General features: G+C 38.0%; 1 protein-coding gene across 5 annotated transcripts; it reads right to left on the bottom strand.

Annotated features, from left to right (window-relative positions):
* Positions 1-146: 146 nt before the first annotated feature.
* NUDT13 (nudix hydrolase 13) lies at positions 147-15,698 on the bottom strand. Of its 5 annotated transcripts, XM_046026512.1 has the most exons (9): positions 15,612-15,698; positions 9,509-9,600; positions 6,439-6,578; positions 5,090-5,224; positions 4,198-4,304; positions 3,299-3,424; positions 3,027-3,138; positions 2,142-2,296; positions 147-1,235 (listed from the first exon to the last, which is right to left on the bottom strand). In XM_046026512.1, exons 2-9 carry the CDS (start codon positions 9,589-9,591, stop codon positions 1,041-1,043), a joined length of 1,053 nt encoding a protein of 350 aa, XP_045882468.1. In that variant the 5' UTR covers positions 9,592-9,600; positions 15,612-15,698; the 3' UTR covers positions 147-1,040. The 5 variants fall into 5 exon arrangements, with proteins under 5 accessions (XP_045882468.1, XP_045882470.1, XP_045882472.1 ...); XM_046026513.1 differs by lacking the exon at positions 3,027-3,138 and having other exon boundaries at positions 1,100-1,235; XM_046026514.1 differs by lacking the exons at positions 6,439-6,578; positions 9,509-9,600; positions 15,612-15,698 and adding an exon at positions 4,888-4,963 and having other exon boundaries at positions 5,090-5,227.
* Between the last annotated feature and the right edge of the window lie 1,339 nt (positions 15,699-17,037).

The following is a 17,037-nucleotide window of genomic DNA, read 5'->3' as shown; positions in this document are numbered from 1 at the left end:
CCATCACTTCAGTTGTTCCACACTTGGAACCTGGACTTCAGTGTTTATCATACAAATAGATTCCTTTTCTCCCTCCTCACCCCCTGCCCCAGATTCTCACTTTCTACTATTTCCTCACTTCATAAGGCAAAAATACACATCTGAACCAGGGTGTGGAAATTTTATTTTATTTCCTCCAGATAAATCCTCCCCTATGAGAAGGTGTAGAATGACATATATAAATGGATGAGCAATCCTAAATTTAGTTTATCCCATAAAACAAAAAATGGTTCACCCTCACTAATCCCTTAGCTGAAGTTATAATACTTAACAGTATGCAAATGGCAGTAACCATTTTATATTTAGGAAATCAGACATGGCAAAGTGATCATCTTTTCTTTGGGTCATAAGCTGTCCAAGTAAAAAAGACTTAGCTATCTTAAGCCCCACTGGGATGCAGTTGCCTCAGCAAAACATCACTGCATCTGATATATTACTGAGTACTCTGAGGAAGACCTTGGCTCCCACTTTCTTTATCCCTTCAGATGACTTAAAGAAATATGACTTTTATTTAAATACCATGTACAAAATAACTACCTGTACATGAGTTTTTAAATGTTATATTGTTCCATTTCTCCTAATTCTATGAGGATGAAAAGTAACTCAGTAGTGGGTTGAGATTTGCTGTATGTCTTCACTACTAAGTTAACATTAAAATTATACCAGGCACATTTTGGCAGTTAGTGTAAACTCAGCATTAATGAGATATATGCCAAAAAGTGTTTGCTTCCAAGACCTCGGTTGAAACGGATGCACGGGGGCCTACTTTCAAGCTAATGCTTCAGACTTCCCTCTGATTTTGACATCAGTTTGGCATTTTGATTGCCTATGAATAGGAACTTCCTTAACACTGCTATTAGAGGCATCCTGCTGCAGGGTCACCTCCCACTCCGTCTTACTATGAAGTTGGAGATGGCTGTTGGTCACCTCCCCTTTTATCAACTGAGCTCTCTTATGCCCTTCCAGGATACTGAGAAGGGACCTAGGTGGCTCAATCTGGGCTAAGCAGGCAGGGTAGAGCAGGACGGCTTTTCCACCCACTCCTTAATCAGTTGGTGGGCAATGGCTAACTTGGGGGGCAACCAGAATGTCCCGTTCTGTTGCTGAGTATATGGACTGTTTTTCCTCAGGGCTGTGGCCACCTCATCATGTCTGAACCAGCCAGCTGCCTCTAGTTCTTTCAAGTTCACCTGGATCTAAAAGACATAAAGGAAAACAGAATGTAAGGTTAGGAGTACAAAATTTAGAATACTCTCGCCAAAGGTGAGAAAAATGTTCCCAGAACTAAGCAGGACCTGGGATCTACAGGCTGGGAGATAATTAGTTTTAGATACTGCACAGAAGCAAAAGAGGCATAACTAAAAGGTGAGAGTTAAATATATTTTTTTAAATAGTGTAAAAGAAAAAAAGTGGCTTTTAAAAGTCCCAGAAACACAAATACTGAAATACTAAAGAGTGGTTAACAGTGAGGTGTAATATATAAGTAACTTTTGATTAACTTTCAATTTAAAGAAAAACATAAAATTACTCCTCTCTAAAGGATAAGGGATAATTACTGATTATCAAAGGCACATTGTATCCACAGGAAGCTGAGACAGATGAGATATTATTAATTCTATGCAAACCAAAACACAATAGACTTTGGCGAGTAAGGACCACAATGCCATCTATCGGATGCTGCAGAAGAGCAAGATGAGGTTGGATAAGACAACATCTAAATCCTTTTCACCCAGAAGTTCCTTTGATTTTATATAACTGGTCCCCAACATCCCAAGAGACTTGAACAATAAGACCAACCCTGAAATCAGTCATTTAATTTGATATATTTATTATGTGCCTACTCTTTGTAAGATGCTCTGCTAAGTCCTGCTGAAAAATAGTCACGTAACTGAGATACATACAAAGAAGAATGGTAATTGTGTGGCTGTTCTGAATTTGCATGGAGATTGTTTCCTTTATAAGATTGCAAACTCCTTAAGGGAAAAATCCTACATTACACATCTTTGAATAACGTAGACAATGCTGGACTAAACAGGTGCCTACTGGCCAACGTGGGTGAAGCAAAGGAAATACCACAGCATAAGGGAAGCGTCAGAACTTACCTCTGTCTGCCCTGGTTTCACAGTTGCATGACAAGCAATCATGAGTGAGCTATTAGGAAAGGGCCAGTGCTGGGATGCAGAGTACTGCAGTCTTTCCAGCTCCAATCCCACCTCTTCTGCAACTTCTCTCCGGACAGCCTCTTCCAGACTTTCACCTATAAGCACTCAGATTAATTCAGGACAGCCCTGCAGTGGGAAGGGTGATACAAATGCCCATCTGTGAAAGGAGCCCAAAACTGCTCCAAAGTTTCAATGAATTATTCTTGGGGAGAGCCCTAAATCCCTGAGTCTCTACAACAACAGGACTCAAATCTGGAGTTGGGTGCTGAACTACAATACTTATACTGTTAGTTACTTAGTGAGACTGCAAAGTAAGAGTGACAATTAGAGAGGCTACCGCTGACCTCAGCTTTAACAAAATTCTAATGCCATGTTTCACCTTTTGCAAATTTTATCCCAGTAGACTGAGAAAAAAACCCTATAAATATCTATTGAATTCTGATAAATACAGTGCATGCTGAAATATTTAGGGAGAAGTGTACTAATGTCTGCAAACTATGAATCAAAGAAGAAAATGGATTGATAAATGGATAGAATGGATATATATGTGATAAAGTAAATGAAGAAACCAAGTATAGGATCTAGGTGGTAAGTGTATGGGAGAGTATTAACTGTATAATTCTTTGGGTATAATTCTTTCAGGTATGCCATATGTTTGAAAACTTGCCTAATACTGGACAATTACAATGCCAGAAGGCAGTTTTTTGACTTGTCAGGGAACAGTGTGCCTGCGACTCCGGAACAGCAGCAACAAGATAAAGAAATACCTACTACTGTTAAGCTTTCGTGTCCTATAGTCATCTGTACATGCCCTAAACTTCTTACCTATATCACAAAAACCTGCCAAAGCAGAATACATTCCCTTGGGAAAGGAACTCTGGCGAGCAAGCAGGCATCGAGTCCCATCTGACACTAGAGTGATCACCACAGGAGCCATCTAGGAAAAGGGAATGGAAACTTAGACATTAGGGTTTTGGGCCTGTTAATGGGAGGAAGGAATGAATAACTAAGGAAAGCCTTTTAACTGTATAGGCTTCTATCCCTAGGACAAGCTAGCACACAGTCTTCCTGGATGTCTGTCCTTAAGTAGTGCTTACTTGTGGATAATAGATGATCTTATTAGAAGGGCACACACGCTTGCTGCCAGCCATATTCTTCTTGGTGGGCTGCCCACTTCTGCTACAGAACTGATGAGCATCATGCCAACGGAGAAGAGCCTGAGCCTAGGAATACAAAGATAGGCTGATTTCATTTGGAGAGAATGTGAAGCTCATCTCTAATAGGGCTGGGCCTAGTATTTAGAGCAATTCAAAGGGAAATGCCAAGTCCTTTCCAGCTCACCTACTTTAAGTGGGTATCAACTGTTTGAACTTTAAAAAAAGGAAACTATCTGGACATACTCCTCTAGCATTTGAAATATGAGTAAGAGAAAGTATGATTCATTTAAAATACATAGAATATATAAACTATTATAATGAATGCCCCATGTACTTAGGAGCCAACTTAAAAATAAGATATTTCCAATATTTCCAGTGTAATGCCCCATCAGGTACTCCTCCCTAATAAAAGTGGGATTTTTTTGCAAAAAATGTTTAGAGATGTCTTTTTAAGTTAAATGAACAACCAAAAGCACTTTAACAAGTGAAGTCTAAAGCTGTGAGGATAAGTCATTAAAGCAATCAAAGTAATTTCTCATAGGAATAACATAATGATGTATGTTATGCTATGGGTCATTAAAAATATCATGAGGCTGATAGATCTACATGTCCTTGGGAGAAAATGGTCCTGTGAAAAATAAGGGCAAAAGAAAGGAGAATAAGCAATCTCTCTACAGCACATTGTCCTCTCCCAAGGTTTATAGGAAGGACTGTGATCTGCCTGCTCGAGAGGAAACCAGATGTCATTCTAGCATGGGTGAATACATAAACACCCATTGTATTCACCCATAAACACTGCTTTACTAAATTCCCTCTAGAACTAAGAAGTCAGACTCTACCATGGTCAGCAAGGAGGCATCCTTTGTGTTCAGCTGAAAGAGAGCCTTCGTCAACTCAGTGAAAGAGCCCTTGAGCTCTGTCTCCATTTCTAGTTTCTGTAAGGAAGCTAGAAAATGAGAACAGAGGATGAAATGAAACAAACACTGAACTTTGCCTTGGGGCCCCTCTCAAGTGTTTCCCAAACTCACCTAATAATACTTAACTAGGGAAAACAAAAAATATACAGGTTCTCAAGCCCCAACCTGGGGATTCTGAACAGCAGGTATATGAGGCCCAGAAATCTTTATTTTTTAGTAAGCACTGGGTGACTGTTTACATTCAGGCAAATCTGAGAGACATCAGAGCATAGTATTTCTCAAGATCCTCTTCAGAGTAATAAGAATATTTGCACTAACCACACACTATCCCTGGAAAAGAGGTAAAATGGCACCTCTAAGCTCCTATCTGCTCCGCGTAACAGCATCATGACATTGACAACTAGACCCAGAAGGAGTCTGTAAATGAATGAGCCCAGTAGCAACCATGAACCTTATACCAAACTGGTTCCCAAAGGCAGGTTTGAAGACCCTGAGCATGGTAACATGTTTGTTCACCTGAGATAAGAATGATGTCATGAAAGAGTTAAGAAATATAAAATGTGTAAAGGTACAGAGAATAAAATAATAAACATCTGTGTAGCTACTACCTACCTTAGAAAGTATTAAAATGTTCTTTATCTTCTTATAAATGATGACAGTAGATGGGTAGTATTTTTTTATATCCTAACTTTAAAAAAAAAAAAGGTTGATAACCTTTGGTATTCATAAAATTTTCTTTGAAATTTTACTATTACATGAGATCCCAAAGTCTGAGCACCACTGGGAAGTACTCATTAGAAATAATGTTCTATACCATTTTTGGAAGAGGAGCTGTTTAGACCTAGATCCAGAGCAAACCATGCCTCATGCTGTTCAGAGCATCCAATCAGGACAGAGTCTTCTATTCTTTGTGTGTCCTGTCCAAACTTTGCCAGGAGTCTTTCCAACTCTAAGAAACAAAAGGAGAAGGGAAGAAAACAGAGGTTTTCATTAAATTACCATAGCCATATTAACCTTCTAGGAAATCATCCACTTCAGCTTGAAGTAGGTACACCTGCTTCTAGCCACTGCCCTGCAGCTAATTCGCTATGTAATCTTGGTCTAATCACTTAGTCTCTCTAGACCTCCATCTTCTCATCAGCAACCTAAAGTGTTTAGACTAAAAGAATTCTTGCTGTGTACCACTGTATTCTATGATTGTATCATGAAAGGAGAATATTCCCTAGTTCAAAAGATACATGATAAGTTAATGTATCACGGTGCTGAAAAAAAAAAAGTGTCATGCTTAAAATGCTAGAGACTAAATCAGTTACATATAATTTAGATTACACTGCATGGGTGGCCTGGAGTAGACTATTCATCCAGGATCCCAGTCTGTGTAAGACAAGTGCTGTATAGGGAGAAAATATGTCCTCTTGTGCATGAAGGACATATTTCTTTGTTCATAATACAACATAACATTTTTTCTGTTGGCATCCTGATACACTTCTGCACTGCTAGAAACTACCCATCCAAGCATTTAACATCTGACTCATGGAGGAAATTCACTGCCTTTGTATTTAGAAGTCAGTCAGTGTATAGTGACATCATATAATACTGAAAGTTTGAACCTTGACTGCTAAATCCCAGTGCCTTAGATATCTTTATTTACATACCCTAAAAGAGTTCTCAAATTAATTTTAATTCACTTTTACTTTTGATCCTTCTAAAAGAAATGAAGTTATGATGCAAATCTTAAATAGTAGAACAGTATGCAATTCCATGGAGGCTGAAAATCACTGGTTTAAGCAGAGCTGGGCAAATATTTTAGGTTTTATGAGCCATGTGGCTCTCTGTCATACCACTCTGTTCTGCCACTGTAGTTCGAAAACAGTCACAGGCAATATGTAAATGAATGAGCACAGCTGTGGTTCCAAAAACCAGCAGTGGGTTCCAATTTGGACAGCAGATTCACTGACCCCTAGTTTAAGGCAATAGTGGTTCATACCGTCACTAAATAGTATATGGGCAACTTGGGTTTAAACACTAAATAATGAATTGGTAGAAGTAACTTGAAAAATCTGGACTCTAAAGTTGAAGGAGCCTTCTCAGGGGTTTGATATGGATGAAATTCTGCTTAATGGCCACAGGCTGGTCTACTCTACTGGTCCTCTTTGGGCTTACCTAGTAGGTTATGCCGGGGGGCCTGGTATTGGTGTCCAGATTTCTGAAGCAAAGGAGCCAGGCTATGAAAGAGATAAAATGCTCCTGTCTGCTGGGCTTTTTTACATGCATCATCATCTTCCTTCAGCTCAAATAAATACCTGTATTTTGGAAATAAAGCATTATTAAACCACACTTAGTTACTTGTACAGCATTCATCTTTCAGAATTTGGTTCTTGCATCCCTCTCCTATCACGGTTATTTCCTTTTATTTATATCCTAAATTGCTTTTTCCCCTGAAAGACTATGATCTTCTTAAGGGCAGGGTCAGCCTTAGTTCTGTATCTCCAGTAATTAGATATTGAATGGCTCAATTCAATAAATGTTTATTGAATTGAATTTCAAGGGTAATAAATATTTACTGAATTGAACCTCAGGGTACTTTGCAAATATTACACTGTGAGGCAAGAATTTATATGCAATGGAGTGAAAGGAAAACAAGTACAGTGATAAAACATCAACCACAGAATACCTAGGGATGAGTGCAGACTTTATTATTATAGATGAAGAGCCAACACCATACTTTGAGTTAACTCTCTTTCAATCTAGGGATGATAAAGAGCAGATGTTAACTTCAGTGCATTCCTGCTTCCAACACCTAGCCCCCTAGGTGGACACCATTAGCTCCTTATCTCTACCAAAGAGACCACTGGTGGGAAAGTGAAGCCTATACTTGACCTACACTTACTTAATAAGTGTAATATCTTCAATGGTCAAAATACAAATGTAGAAAAGACAACATCCTATCATTAACTTCTCTAGAAGAAATAGTACTGGATCCAGATCTAGGCTTCAAGCACCTTCATTAAAGATTACCTAAGTTTATCCCTTCAAGAGCCTTGGAAATCAGGTCAGGGTCCACATGATTCGGGAGTACTGAATATAAATTCTCCTTCTGGACCCTTAGGGATAACCATTTTTGCCTATTAAAAGCCCAAAACAGACTCAGATTTATGGCAGATTTTGTCACTGAAGTAGGCAATGCAGTTTATAGGTATTTCCTGTAGGATCTGGGAGCTTTTGTAACACTAACAGAGTTAGCTTCACATAAAACTACAAAGGAAAATGATAAATGTGCCCCAGCGGCATCTTTAGGAACGTATTTTTGACTGTATGATAAAAGGGGTTACAATGAGCTCTTTATAAACACAAGACCAAAGAAACCTGAGATTTTAATACTCATGGTATTTTTAAACTTATTATAAGATACTGTCACTTCCTGGGGCAAAGACTTAATGCATGTCAAAGGAGAGACTTGTGCCACTTAGAAGTTAGCAAATATAAACAATAGAACAAACAAAGCTGCCCTCCTAAAAGAACAGTAAGAGTCATACAACCTGAGCTTTATTTACCCTAATGACCCCAAAAAGCAAAACACCTACAAAAACACTCAGGTTAAGGTCTTAAATCTGGGGCCTCACTGGAACTGCAACTGAGATCCCAAACGTTCCTTACATTTTCCTTCTTGATCAGGAACACTAATTTAAAAAATCCATTTTCCCCCATTAGTTATAGTAGTATGGAAACAACACTAAGATTATTGGACATAAACTTATTTTCCTATTTGTAAAAATAAAAAGTCATCCCATAAAAATCAGAAAATACAGTTAGCAATTTGTTCAAAAAAGGGAAATCATCAAGAATCTCACCCTTCAGAGATGATCACTGTTTACACCTGGGAATTCTTTAAACTATTTATTGTGCGTACCTGTACATAGATAGGTGTATTCAGGATCATACCTACTTGTAGCCTTTTTTCTTTAACATTCTTTTCATGCCATGTTCTTTATTGATAGGATTTCATTCTCTCATGATTTTTTTACTCATTTTAAAATCATTTTAATGCAGTCAGTTTTAGACCATTCAATAATTGTACAGTAATTCAGTCATTGTTCTCAGAGTCTCAGCCTGGGAACTACAAATAACCTAAAATAATATAAGTACCACAATTTCCTTTTCTCACTTTTGTTCACGTATCGTTGTGTGCTTATGTGCCTTGAAATTCTGGACTGGGCACTCACATTTGGCAGAGCTTTTCCAGTAGGAGGCCCTGGTTATGAGTGTATTTTTCTTCAGAGGAGTTTCACCTTTGCTTCTGCAAGGTGCCCAGTGGTCTTATAAGTCTACAACTACTACTGACATTCTTTTCTTCGGTTGGGGTTTGGGGGACATAACACAGATGGTGCAAATTTAAACCCTCAAAACTATGAGAATAGCTAGTGATTTCAAATTCACAGATTTCAAATTTTCCCAGGCTGTAACAAAGAAGTCCTTTACCATCTTCCTGTACTGGAGTAGGGTTTTTGGTTTTGATTTTTCTCCTAGTCTACCTCTAACTGGTAGTTTAGTTCTTTCTTAGAGGGTGAGGGGTGAAGTAATTAGAATTATCTACCTTATTTTCAGGAAACTTCATGAACTATTACTATTCCGTATAGTTTTTAATTTCATCATAGGGGTGTATCATTGTTTAATTAATTTCTCCCTTCTTGGTCACTCATCGATTCAGTAGTCCTTTAGTGCCTACTATGCACCTGGTATTATTTTTTTTAAGATTTTATTTATTTGACAGACAGCGATCACAAGTAGGCAGAGAGGCAGACAGAGAGGGAGTAGGAAGCAGGCTCCCCGCAGAACAGAGAACCCGATGTGGGGCTCGATCCCAGGACCCTGGGATCATGACCCAAGCCGAAGGCAGAGGCTTTAACCCACTGAGGCACCCAGGTGCCCCGCACCTGGTATTATTTTATACACGGGTACCAGAGGAGTACCCGTATGCAGAGGGGTACCAGAGTGGGAAAGACAAAGTTCTTATCTTAATAGAACTTAATATTTAACTATGTCAGATATTTTAGTTATTATTGGAAATTTAGTTTAGAATTTTTCCAATTATAAATAATTTGTAATGACTATCCTTATATGTAAATCTTAATCATGTATTCTTCATCCTCAATATAGGATTTTGAGATATTTGTATTTTATAACTTAATGGGCCAAAAAGAGAATAATAGAGCTCAGGTTGGTCACAACTCACCGGGTCTTAGCGACATAAGTTGACAGCAGCCTAAAGTACCAAAAAGATTTTCTTCTGCAAGCAATTCTACAATACAGGGACATTGTCAGGTCCTTAGAGAAAAGAGAAGTTAAAAGAAAAAAAAAAAGTCATAGTATGCAATTAAAGTAATGAATCACCAAGATGGTTATACTTTCAGCCAGGATAGGATTACTTTTTAATATTGAGAAAAGAAACTGAATAGTAGTCAGATGATCTGGCTTCTAAATTGCATTTGTTCCACTAACTAGCTGTGGGATTTCAACTTCTCAGTACCCCTTTTCTAATCTATGAAATTGCAACCTGTTCTGCCTACCTAATTGGTTGAGACTCTGCTATCTACAAAAAAATACATTCCTCCTCCTAAGAATTGTTGCTAAAAGGTAGCTGCTAAGCCACAATTTACATTTCTCTCCTTCTATCTAAGCAGTGCCAAAAGTAGGTTTTAACAATGCAGTGTGAGTGTAAGTGATGTATATCTCTTCTAGGATGAAGCAGCCATGAAGTGGGTATGCCTAGAGGCTCCCAGGTGGCTCAGTCGGTTGAGCACCAGACTCTTCGTTTCATCTCAGGTCCTGATCTCAGGGTGGTGAGGTCAAGCCCCATACCAGTCTCTGCCATCAACCTGGAGTCTTCTTGAGATTCTCTCCCTCTCTCTCTGCCCTTCCCCCCAACTCGGTGTGTGTGCACACTCTCTAAAGTAAATAAATCTTTAAGTAAAAATTTAAAAATAATAATAATTTTTAAAAAGTGGGTATGCCATCATCCCCTTTCCTCCTCCTGCTTGTAAGACTCTGGAATGGCAGAGCCATTAGATGGAGAAACCTGGATCCTTGAATCACAACATGGAGAAAAGCCACCTTCCAACTAAAGTACTCACACACAAACACTTTGGACGATTTATGAGTGAGAAATAAACTTCAGCCATATTAAGCAACTGAACTTTTAAAGTTTGTTACAGCAGCTAGCATTACTCTAAGACCAGGTAAGACTGGGAATGTCTCCAAGTAACTGAAGTAAGTTTCTCAGAATATATGATAGCCAAAGTCCCTCTGAGAATGAAGAGGAATCCTATAGGTTAATAAAAATATAAAAATCATGGCCATCAAGAAAATATTTCAAAAGGCAGCTATGCAAATCTACATGAATCTAAGATATTTTCTATTTTGTGTGTCTCATTGTGAGAGAAAAAAAATTCTGTATCTTATGCATCCATTCTGTAGAAGGTGATTCCTGTTATTTTTTTTTTAAAGATTTTATTTATTTATTTGTCATAGAGAGATCACAAGTAAGCAGAGATAGGGGGAAGCAGGCTCCCCGCTGAGCAGAGAGCCCGATGCGGGGCTCGATCCCAGACCCCGAGATCATGACCCGAGCCAAAGGCAGAGGCGATTTAATCCACTGAGCCATCCAGGCACCCCAAGATGATTCCTTTTAAATTGTTTATCAATAAATATTTTATTCCCCCATTGGCAATAAATTCAAGAAGTTCCACTGAAACAAGAAAATCAGCACAAGTAACCAACCACCCTTTTAACTGTGCCCAGGGGAGGAAGCTTTGACACTAAACAAATTACTGAGGAACATCTAAAGTTTAGGCTTACTTCTTGGTTGCATAATTATGAATCACTGATGACTAATCCTTTGGACAGTTTTGGCTACAATCAGTGTCCTAGCCAAGGGTAAAATACATTTAGCAAACAACATTCAACAAGAAGTATTTACTGAAAACTGACTTTATGCAAGGTCCTTTAAGGAACACAGAAATATACTGGATGAAAAACCTGCTATCAAGGGTCTCTAGTAGGAGAGAGAAGACAAACAGCTTTCCCAGAAGGCAACATGTGATATGTGGGTTAAAAAGCATGATAGAAGAGTATTAAAAAGCATAATTCCTAGTTTAATAACCTAACGACTTGTGTGATATACTGGAAGAAATATATTTACGTTTCTTGTACATAGATATGTCCTATGTATACGTCTCATGTACAAACTCTGAGAGTGTAAACTGGTATAGTATTTTGGGGAAGGGCAATTTGGGAATATCTATCAACAGGGTAAATAAACATCCTTTTCACCTAGCAATTCCACTTCTATGAATTTATCTTATAAAGAAAAGGATAGGTATAGGAACATTAACTAAGAAGTATGATAAAGGGTAATAATATACAGCTCTTAAAAATAAATAGAAGAGGGGCGCCTGGGTGGCTCAGTCAGTTAAGCGTCTGACTCTTGGTTTTGGCTCAGGTCATGGTCTCAGGGTCCTGAGATCAAGCTACACGTCAGCAAGGAGTCTGCTTGGGATTTTCTCTTTCCCTCTCCCTCTGCCCCCTCCCCTACTCTCTCTCTCTCAAATAAGTAAAATCTTTAAAATAAATAAATACAAGGTAACAGTGGAAACATTCATATACAGTAACAGGGAAAGATATTCACAATATATGTTTAAGTAAGAAAAGCAAGTAATATTTGGTTTACCACGATATAATTAATTTATAAAGGAAAGGACATAGGGGTGCCTGGTTGGCTTCGTTGGTTAAGCAACCAACTCTTGATTTTGGCTAATGTCATGATCTGAGGGTTGTGGGATTGAGCCCTGTGTTGGTCTCTGTACTGAGCATGCAGTCTGCTTAAGATTCTCTCTCCCTCTCCCTCTGTCCCTGCCTGCCCCTACTTCTCTCCTTCTCTTAAAAAAAAAAAAAAAAAAAAAAAAAAAAAAAGAAGAAAAGAAAAACAAAAGGACATATACATATCAGTAAACATAAATATACACTTATTTGTATTTTTAAAGTGACCAGAAGTACACATAACCAAATCTTTAACAGGATTACCTCATCACAGTCCCAGGGAGCCAAAAGGAATTCTTTTTGTTAGTTCCTTGAATCCTGAGAGCCAAGAGCTATTTGGTTGAGCTATTAACTACCAAATGTGTGGCCCACTGGCCTTGGCTGCCTGATGTTTCGTCTAGTTTCTGTTACTAAATTAACCTTAGCCAGTTGTGGATTATCATGGCCTGCTGACTCATGGGATGGTGGTCACAGTTTGTAAAAAACATAGTGAAGTTCTTAATGTAACTTTGAAAAAACATTAACAATCAAGAGGAAAACCAGACTTATTTCAACTGAGAATTGTACCTTCATTGGTATAGTCATAAACCTAGTAGATAAAAATTAAGTCTAGAGGCGCCTGGGTGGCTCAGTGGGTTAAAGCCTCTGCCTTCAGCTCAGGTCATGATCCCAGGGTCCTAGGATTGAGCCCTGCATCAGGCTCTCTGCTCGGCGGGGAGCCTGCTTTGTCCCCTCTCTGCCTGCCTCTCTGCCTACTTGTGATCTCTGTCTGTCTAATAAATAAATAAAATCTTAAAAAAAAAATCAAGTCGAATTCCTTTTCTAAATGGTCCCTTTCATATTTTCATACACATCTTATATAAAAACTATAGAGATTATTGAAAAGTCAAAGAAGAGAAAGTGATTTCCTTAAAAATCAGCTTTAACTGTAATTTTCTCTTTGAAGTATATAATTTGAATTATAGAATTAACATAATTACATTATAGGACATCTAGAAGAGAGAATTGTGAGGGTGTCCATAATATGACCACATAAATATAACTTATGTATTTTCTAATCTTTTTTACATGTACAACTTTTTTTTTTAAGATTTTATCTGTTTATTTGACAGAGATCACAAGTAGGCAGAGAGACAGGCAGAGAGAGGGAGGGAGGGAAGCAGGCTCCCCACTGAGCAGAGAGCCCAATGTGAGGCTTGATCCCAGGACCCTGGGATCATGACCTGAGCTGAAAGCAGAGGCTTTAACCCACTGAGCCACCCAGGTGCCCCTTTACATGTACAACTTCTACATATTTGTAATTAGAGGACACATTTTTGTCAACTGGCTTTCACAAAACACATCACAAGCAGTTTTCTATGTTTTTGTATAAGCTATATAATATTTTTAGCTGCAAAATAATACATTCAGGTAGACTCATCCTTATTTGGCTAAACATTCCCCTGATTTTAGACATTTAGGTTGCTTGGATTTTAAAATTACCAGAAATAAGATACCACTAAATACCCGTGTGCTGATATTTTCAGGCTACTTCTTTTAAGTTTCCCAAAGTAGAATTACTGGGACAAAATTTAGTTTAAAATCATATGGCTCTTTCTACACATTGCTGCATTTACAAGATTCAGTAGTGTTTGGCTTTAAAAAAAAAAATCCTTTCATTTTATATGTTTGTAATAACTACCGAGATTAAAAGTGTTTTGAGATTTAATAGTTCTAGTTTCCCTTTTGCAAACTGTTTGATGTCCTGTGCTCATTTATTTACTGTGGTTTTGACCACTCTAGGTTTTTAGAATATTACAGTACATTTACAGCATTTTTATAACATGAGCACAGAAACACAGTACAGGAACCAACTGGTATATGTGTTGCATTTCTTTATGTACCTCAGTCCAAAAAAAAAAAAAGAAAAAGAAAGAAAGAAAAAAGAGGTCTTTTAACAATGGTGATATGTGAAATTACTTTTAAAATGAAAATATAATTTCTTAAAACTCCACACTATTTAGGAATCTAATGCAGGGAAAATGTGTTGCTTTTTTCTAAATGGTTTGTGATTTTTTACTCTTCTGGAGGTCTTCAGTGTGATGTTTTATTTAAAGTGTATTGGCTCAAGGGCTCACCTTTAGTAAACATGCTGGAAAACAACTGGTACACCTGCCATGATCCTCAAATCCACATTACAAACAGAATTGTTTTTGTTTGAATTGGCAACTATTATGGTATTTTATTCCTGATGGCATGCTGGGGATAAAAGTTCACTATTCCTAAAATAAGTTTTGGAAGAAAATACTAGCACCGTTATTTTACATTAGATGACAAGCTCAGGCTTGCCTTCTCTTTTACAGTCTGTGCTTATCTCCAAACTGAGGAAGGAACAGGGAAGTAAGCACTGAAGAGACTCCGGACTTTTATTTTCCCACTGACTGAATTTGTGATCTGGAGCTGTCATCTAACTCCTTGGAGCTTCCTTTCTGTCTCACTTCTCTTAGGGGAAGAAGGAGAGAAAATGGATCTGAAGTGTATTACAACCATGTCAGGTTTCTACATAATTCTCAGATCTGTTGAACTGTAAAATCTTTAAGGGGTGGGATTGTATCTTCCTAGCACTGTTTCTATCACAATGTAAAACATAATATCGATCGATGGGTGAATGAATGAGTGAACGAATTTATCCCATTTTACAAGTGAGGAAGATAAAGCTTTAACTAATCTGAAATCACAGTTTTAGACAATAGCAGTTTCAAGCCCAGGGCTATCTGGCTCCAAAACTCTTGTTTTGATGAGAAATACATGGGAAAGCATTTTTCAACATTCATTTATGATTATTGTCTTTAAAAGTACAAGGACTGATAAAGATGAAAGATAATATTGTTTTTACCAAAAATTATTTGATGAGGAGGCAAGGCTGTTAAGATTAACAATATCTCTCAAGCCCCTGTAATAAATAATTCCTACATTTTTTATCCTGTTCATTTTAAGAAGAAAGACTACTTTGTAAAGTACTACAGCATGAAGAAAGGGCCCATCTCGAATCTCTCTGGTTATTCTACCAAGAAGTTTGGTAGACTTTGAGAGAGCCCTTTTCAGTCTGTCTATTCATTACTGTGGACCTCAGTGGAATGAGGAAATATGCAAAACTGAGGAGCCAAAGGGTACAGATTTCAAGGTCCCCTTAAGTAGCTTTATGATTTGCTTTCTAAAAATGTTTCCTCCCTCAATTAAAAAATAATGCAGACACAAGGCAAAAAAGTAAGCAAATTCCGTTTTTAAATGACTCTCCAAGAAAGTACCAGAAAAATACTAGCTTTAGTTAGAATATTAGCTTTAGCTTTAGTTAAAAGGATAGTTCTTTAAGTTACGATGCAAAACTGGGCCATTCCCTGGTTCCTGCAGTAAGGAAACGACTAAGCTAAAAATCACAAAATGCTGTGACCGAGAGCTTTTTTTCAAGTTTTGATTATGCCTTCCCATAAAATCCCTCCTTTGCTTAAAACCTCAACAGTTTTCTGTTCCGCTGTACTCACTCTGAATTTGGGGGAGGGTGCCTTCCTAGGCCTCAGGAATCAGCAGAAACCAGGGAACTAGTAAGGCTCCTGGGAAGTAGGGCTTTCCCGCCCCAGTGGCCTCCGCCACACTTCCCAGAATACCCTAAGAGATGCACTCTGGGAAATGTAGTTCTGTTTTCATGCTAGCTGTTAAGTCTTCCAAGGTTAACCATGGTTGTAAGCGTTCTTTTGCCACACTTCCCAGAATTCACCTAGAGATGAACCCTGGGAATTGTAGTTTAATCCAGAGGCATGTTAAAATCCACTACAACAGCAAAGTTAACGATGAGTGTCAAAGGCAAGATCTAAGATCTTCTAAATCCATTACCAGAAAAACTACCAAACTTGTCTTTGGAGAAGCAGTAGATTCACTTTTTAATAACAAAAAGATAGTCATTAAACCCATCCTAGTACACAGAAGGCATACTTTGTGGGGAATGAAAGGGGCAGGAACTAAGCTAACTTTCAAACTTTCTGCCTCTGCCCACTTTAGAACTAGTTCTAACATTTCATGAAATCTGCCAATTATAAAGGACCTGACTGTGTCTAAAGGTGTGTAAGCTTATGTCAGAATGCATCCCTTGATCAACCAGGGCAGGATTCCACAGCACTGAAAGCAGTCTAGAAAAACTACTTTGGTTCTGCTCTTTTCTTGCTTTAAAGTTGCTTGCTTGTAGGAAAAGACAGTTTTGAAGGATCTTCATTCAACATGTATTTAATAAATACCAACCTGGGACTGTTAATAGGCAGCAGATACAGCAGGGGTGAAAAATGGAAAATTTCTGTCTTTGTGCAACTTACATTCCAAAGGAAAAAACAAGTAAATATACAATGTGTTTGGTTATAAGTGCTGAGGAGAAAAATAAAACAAGATAAGAGGAGGGAGGATTTTGCTATTTTATGTATGGTGGCCAGCCTTAATGTAAAGGTGATATTTGAGCAAAGACAGTGAAAGAGTTGAGGAAGGAAACCAAGTGGAAATCTATGTGAAGAGATTCGTAGACAGGAGAAAATCAGCAGATGCAAAGGTCCTGGGGAGGAAGTGTAACTGGCAGGTCTGAGGAAAGCCTAGGACAAAGCATGATAGTCAGAGATGAGGTCAAAGTGTAGCCAAGTATCAGATCACATAGGGCTTCACAAATCTTACAATTCTTATCGAGCGATTGTAATCCTTTTGGTTTTTACTTTGAGAGGGATGGGATATGACAGAAGAATTTGAGCAGGAGAATGAGATGATTTGACTTACATTGTAAAGGAATTTCTGTGTGTGTGGAGGGTAAACTACAGGGGATACTAGTTATTAAATCCTGGATGTTATTATTAATGTGTAACTTGGTTACATGGGAAGGAAGAATAGTAACTCTGGTTGACCAGCCATTTCTTTTGGATCTTTCCATTAACACAT

Source organism: Meles meles, chromosome 13, assembly GCF_922984935.1.
Source record: "Meles meles chromosome 13, mMelMel3.1 paternal haplotype, whole genome shotgun sequence".
Taxonomy (NCBI): domain Eukaryota; kingdom Metazoa; phylum Chordata; class Mammalia; order Carnivora; family Mustelidae; genus Meles; species Meles meles.
The sequence above is the reverse complement of the archived record's forward strand: the minus strand, read 5'-3'. Positions and strand labels throughout refer to the sequence as shown.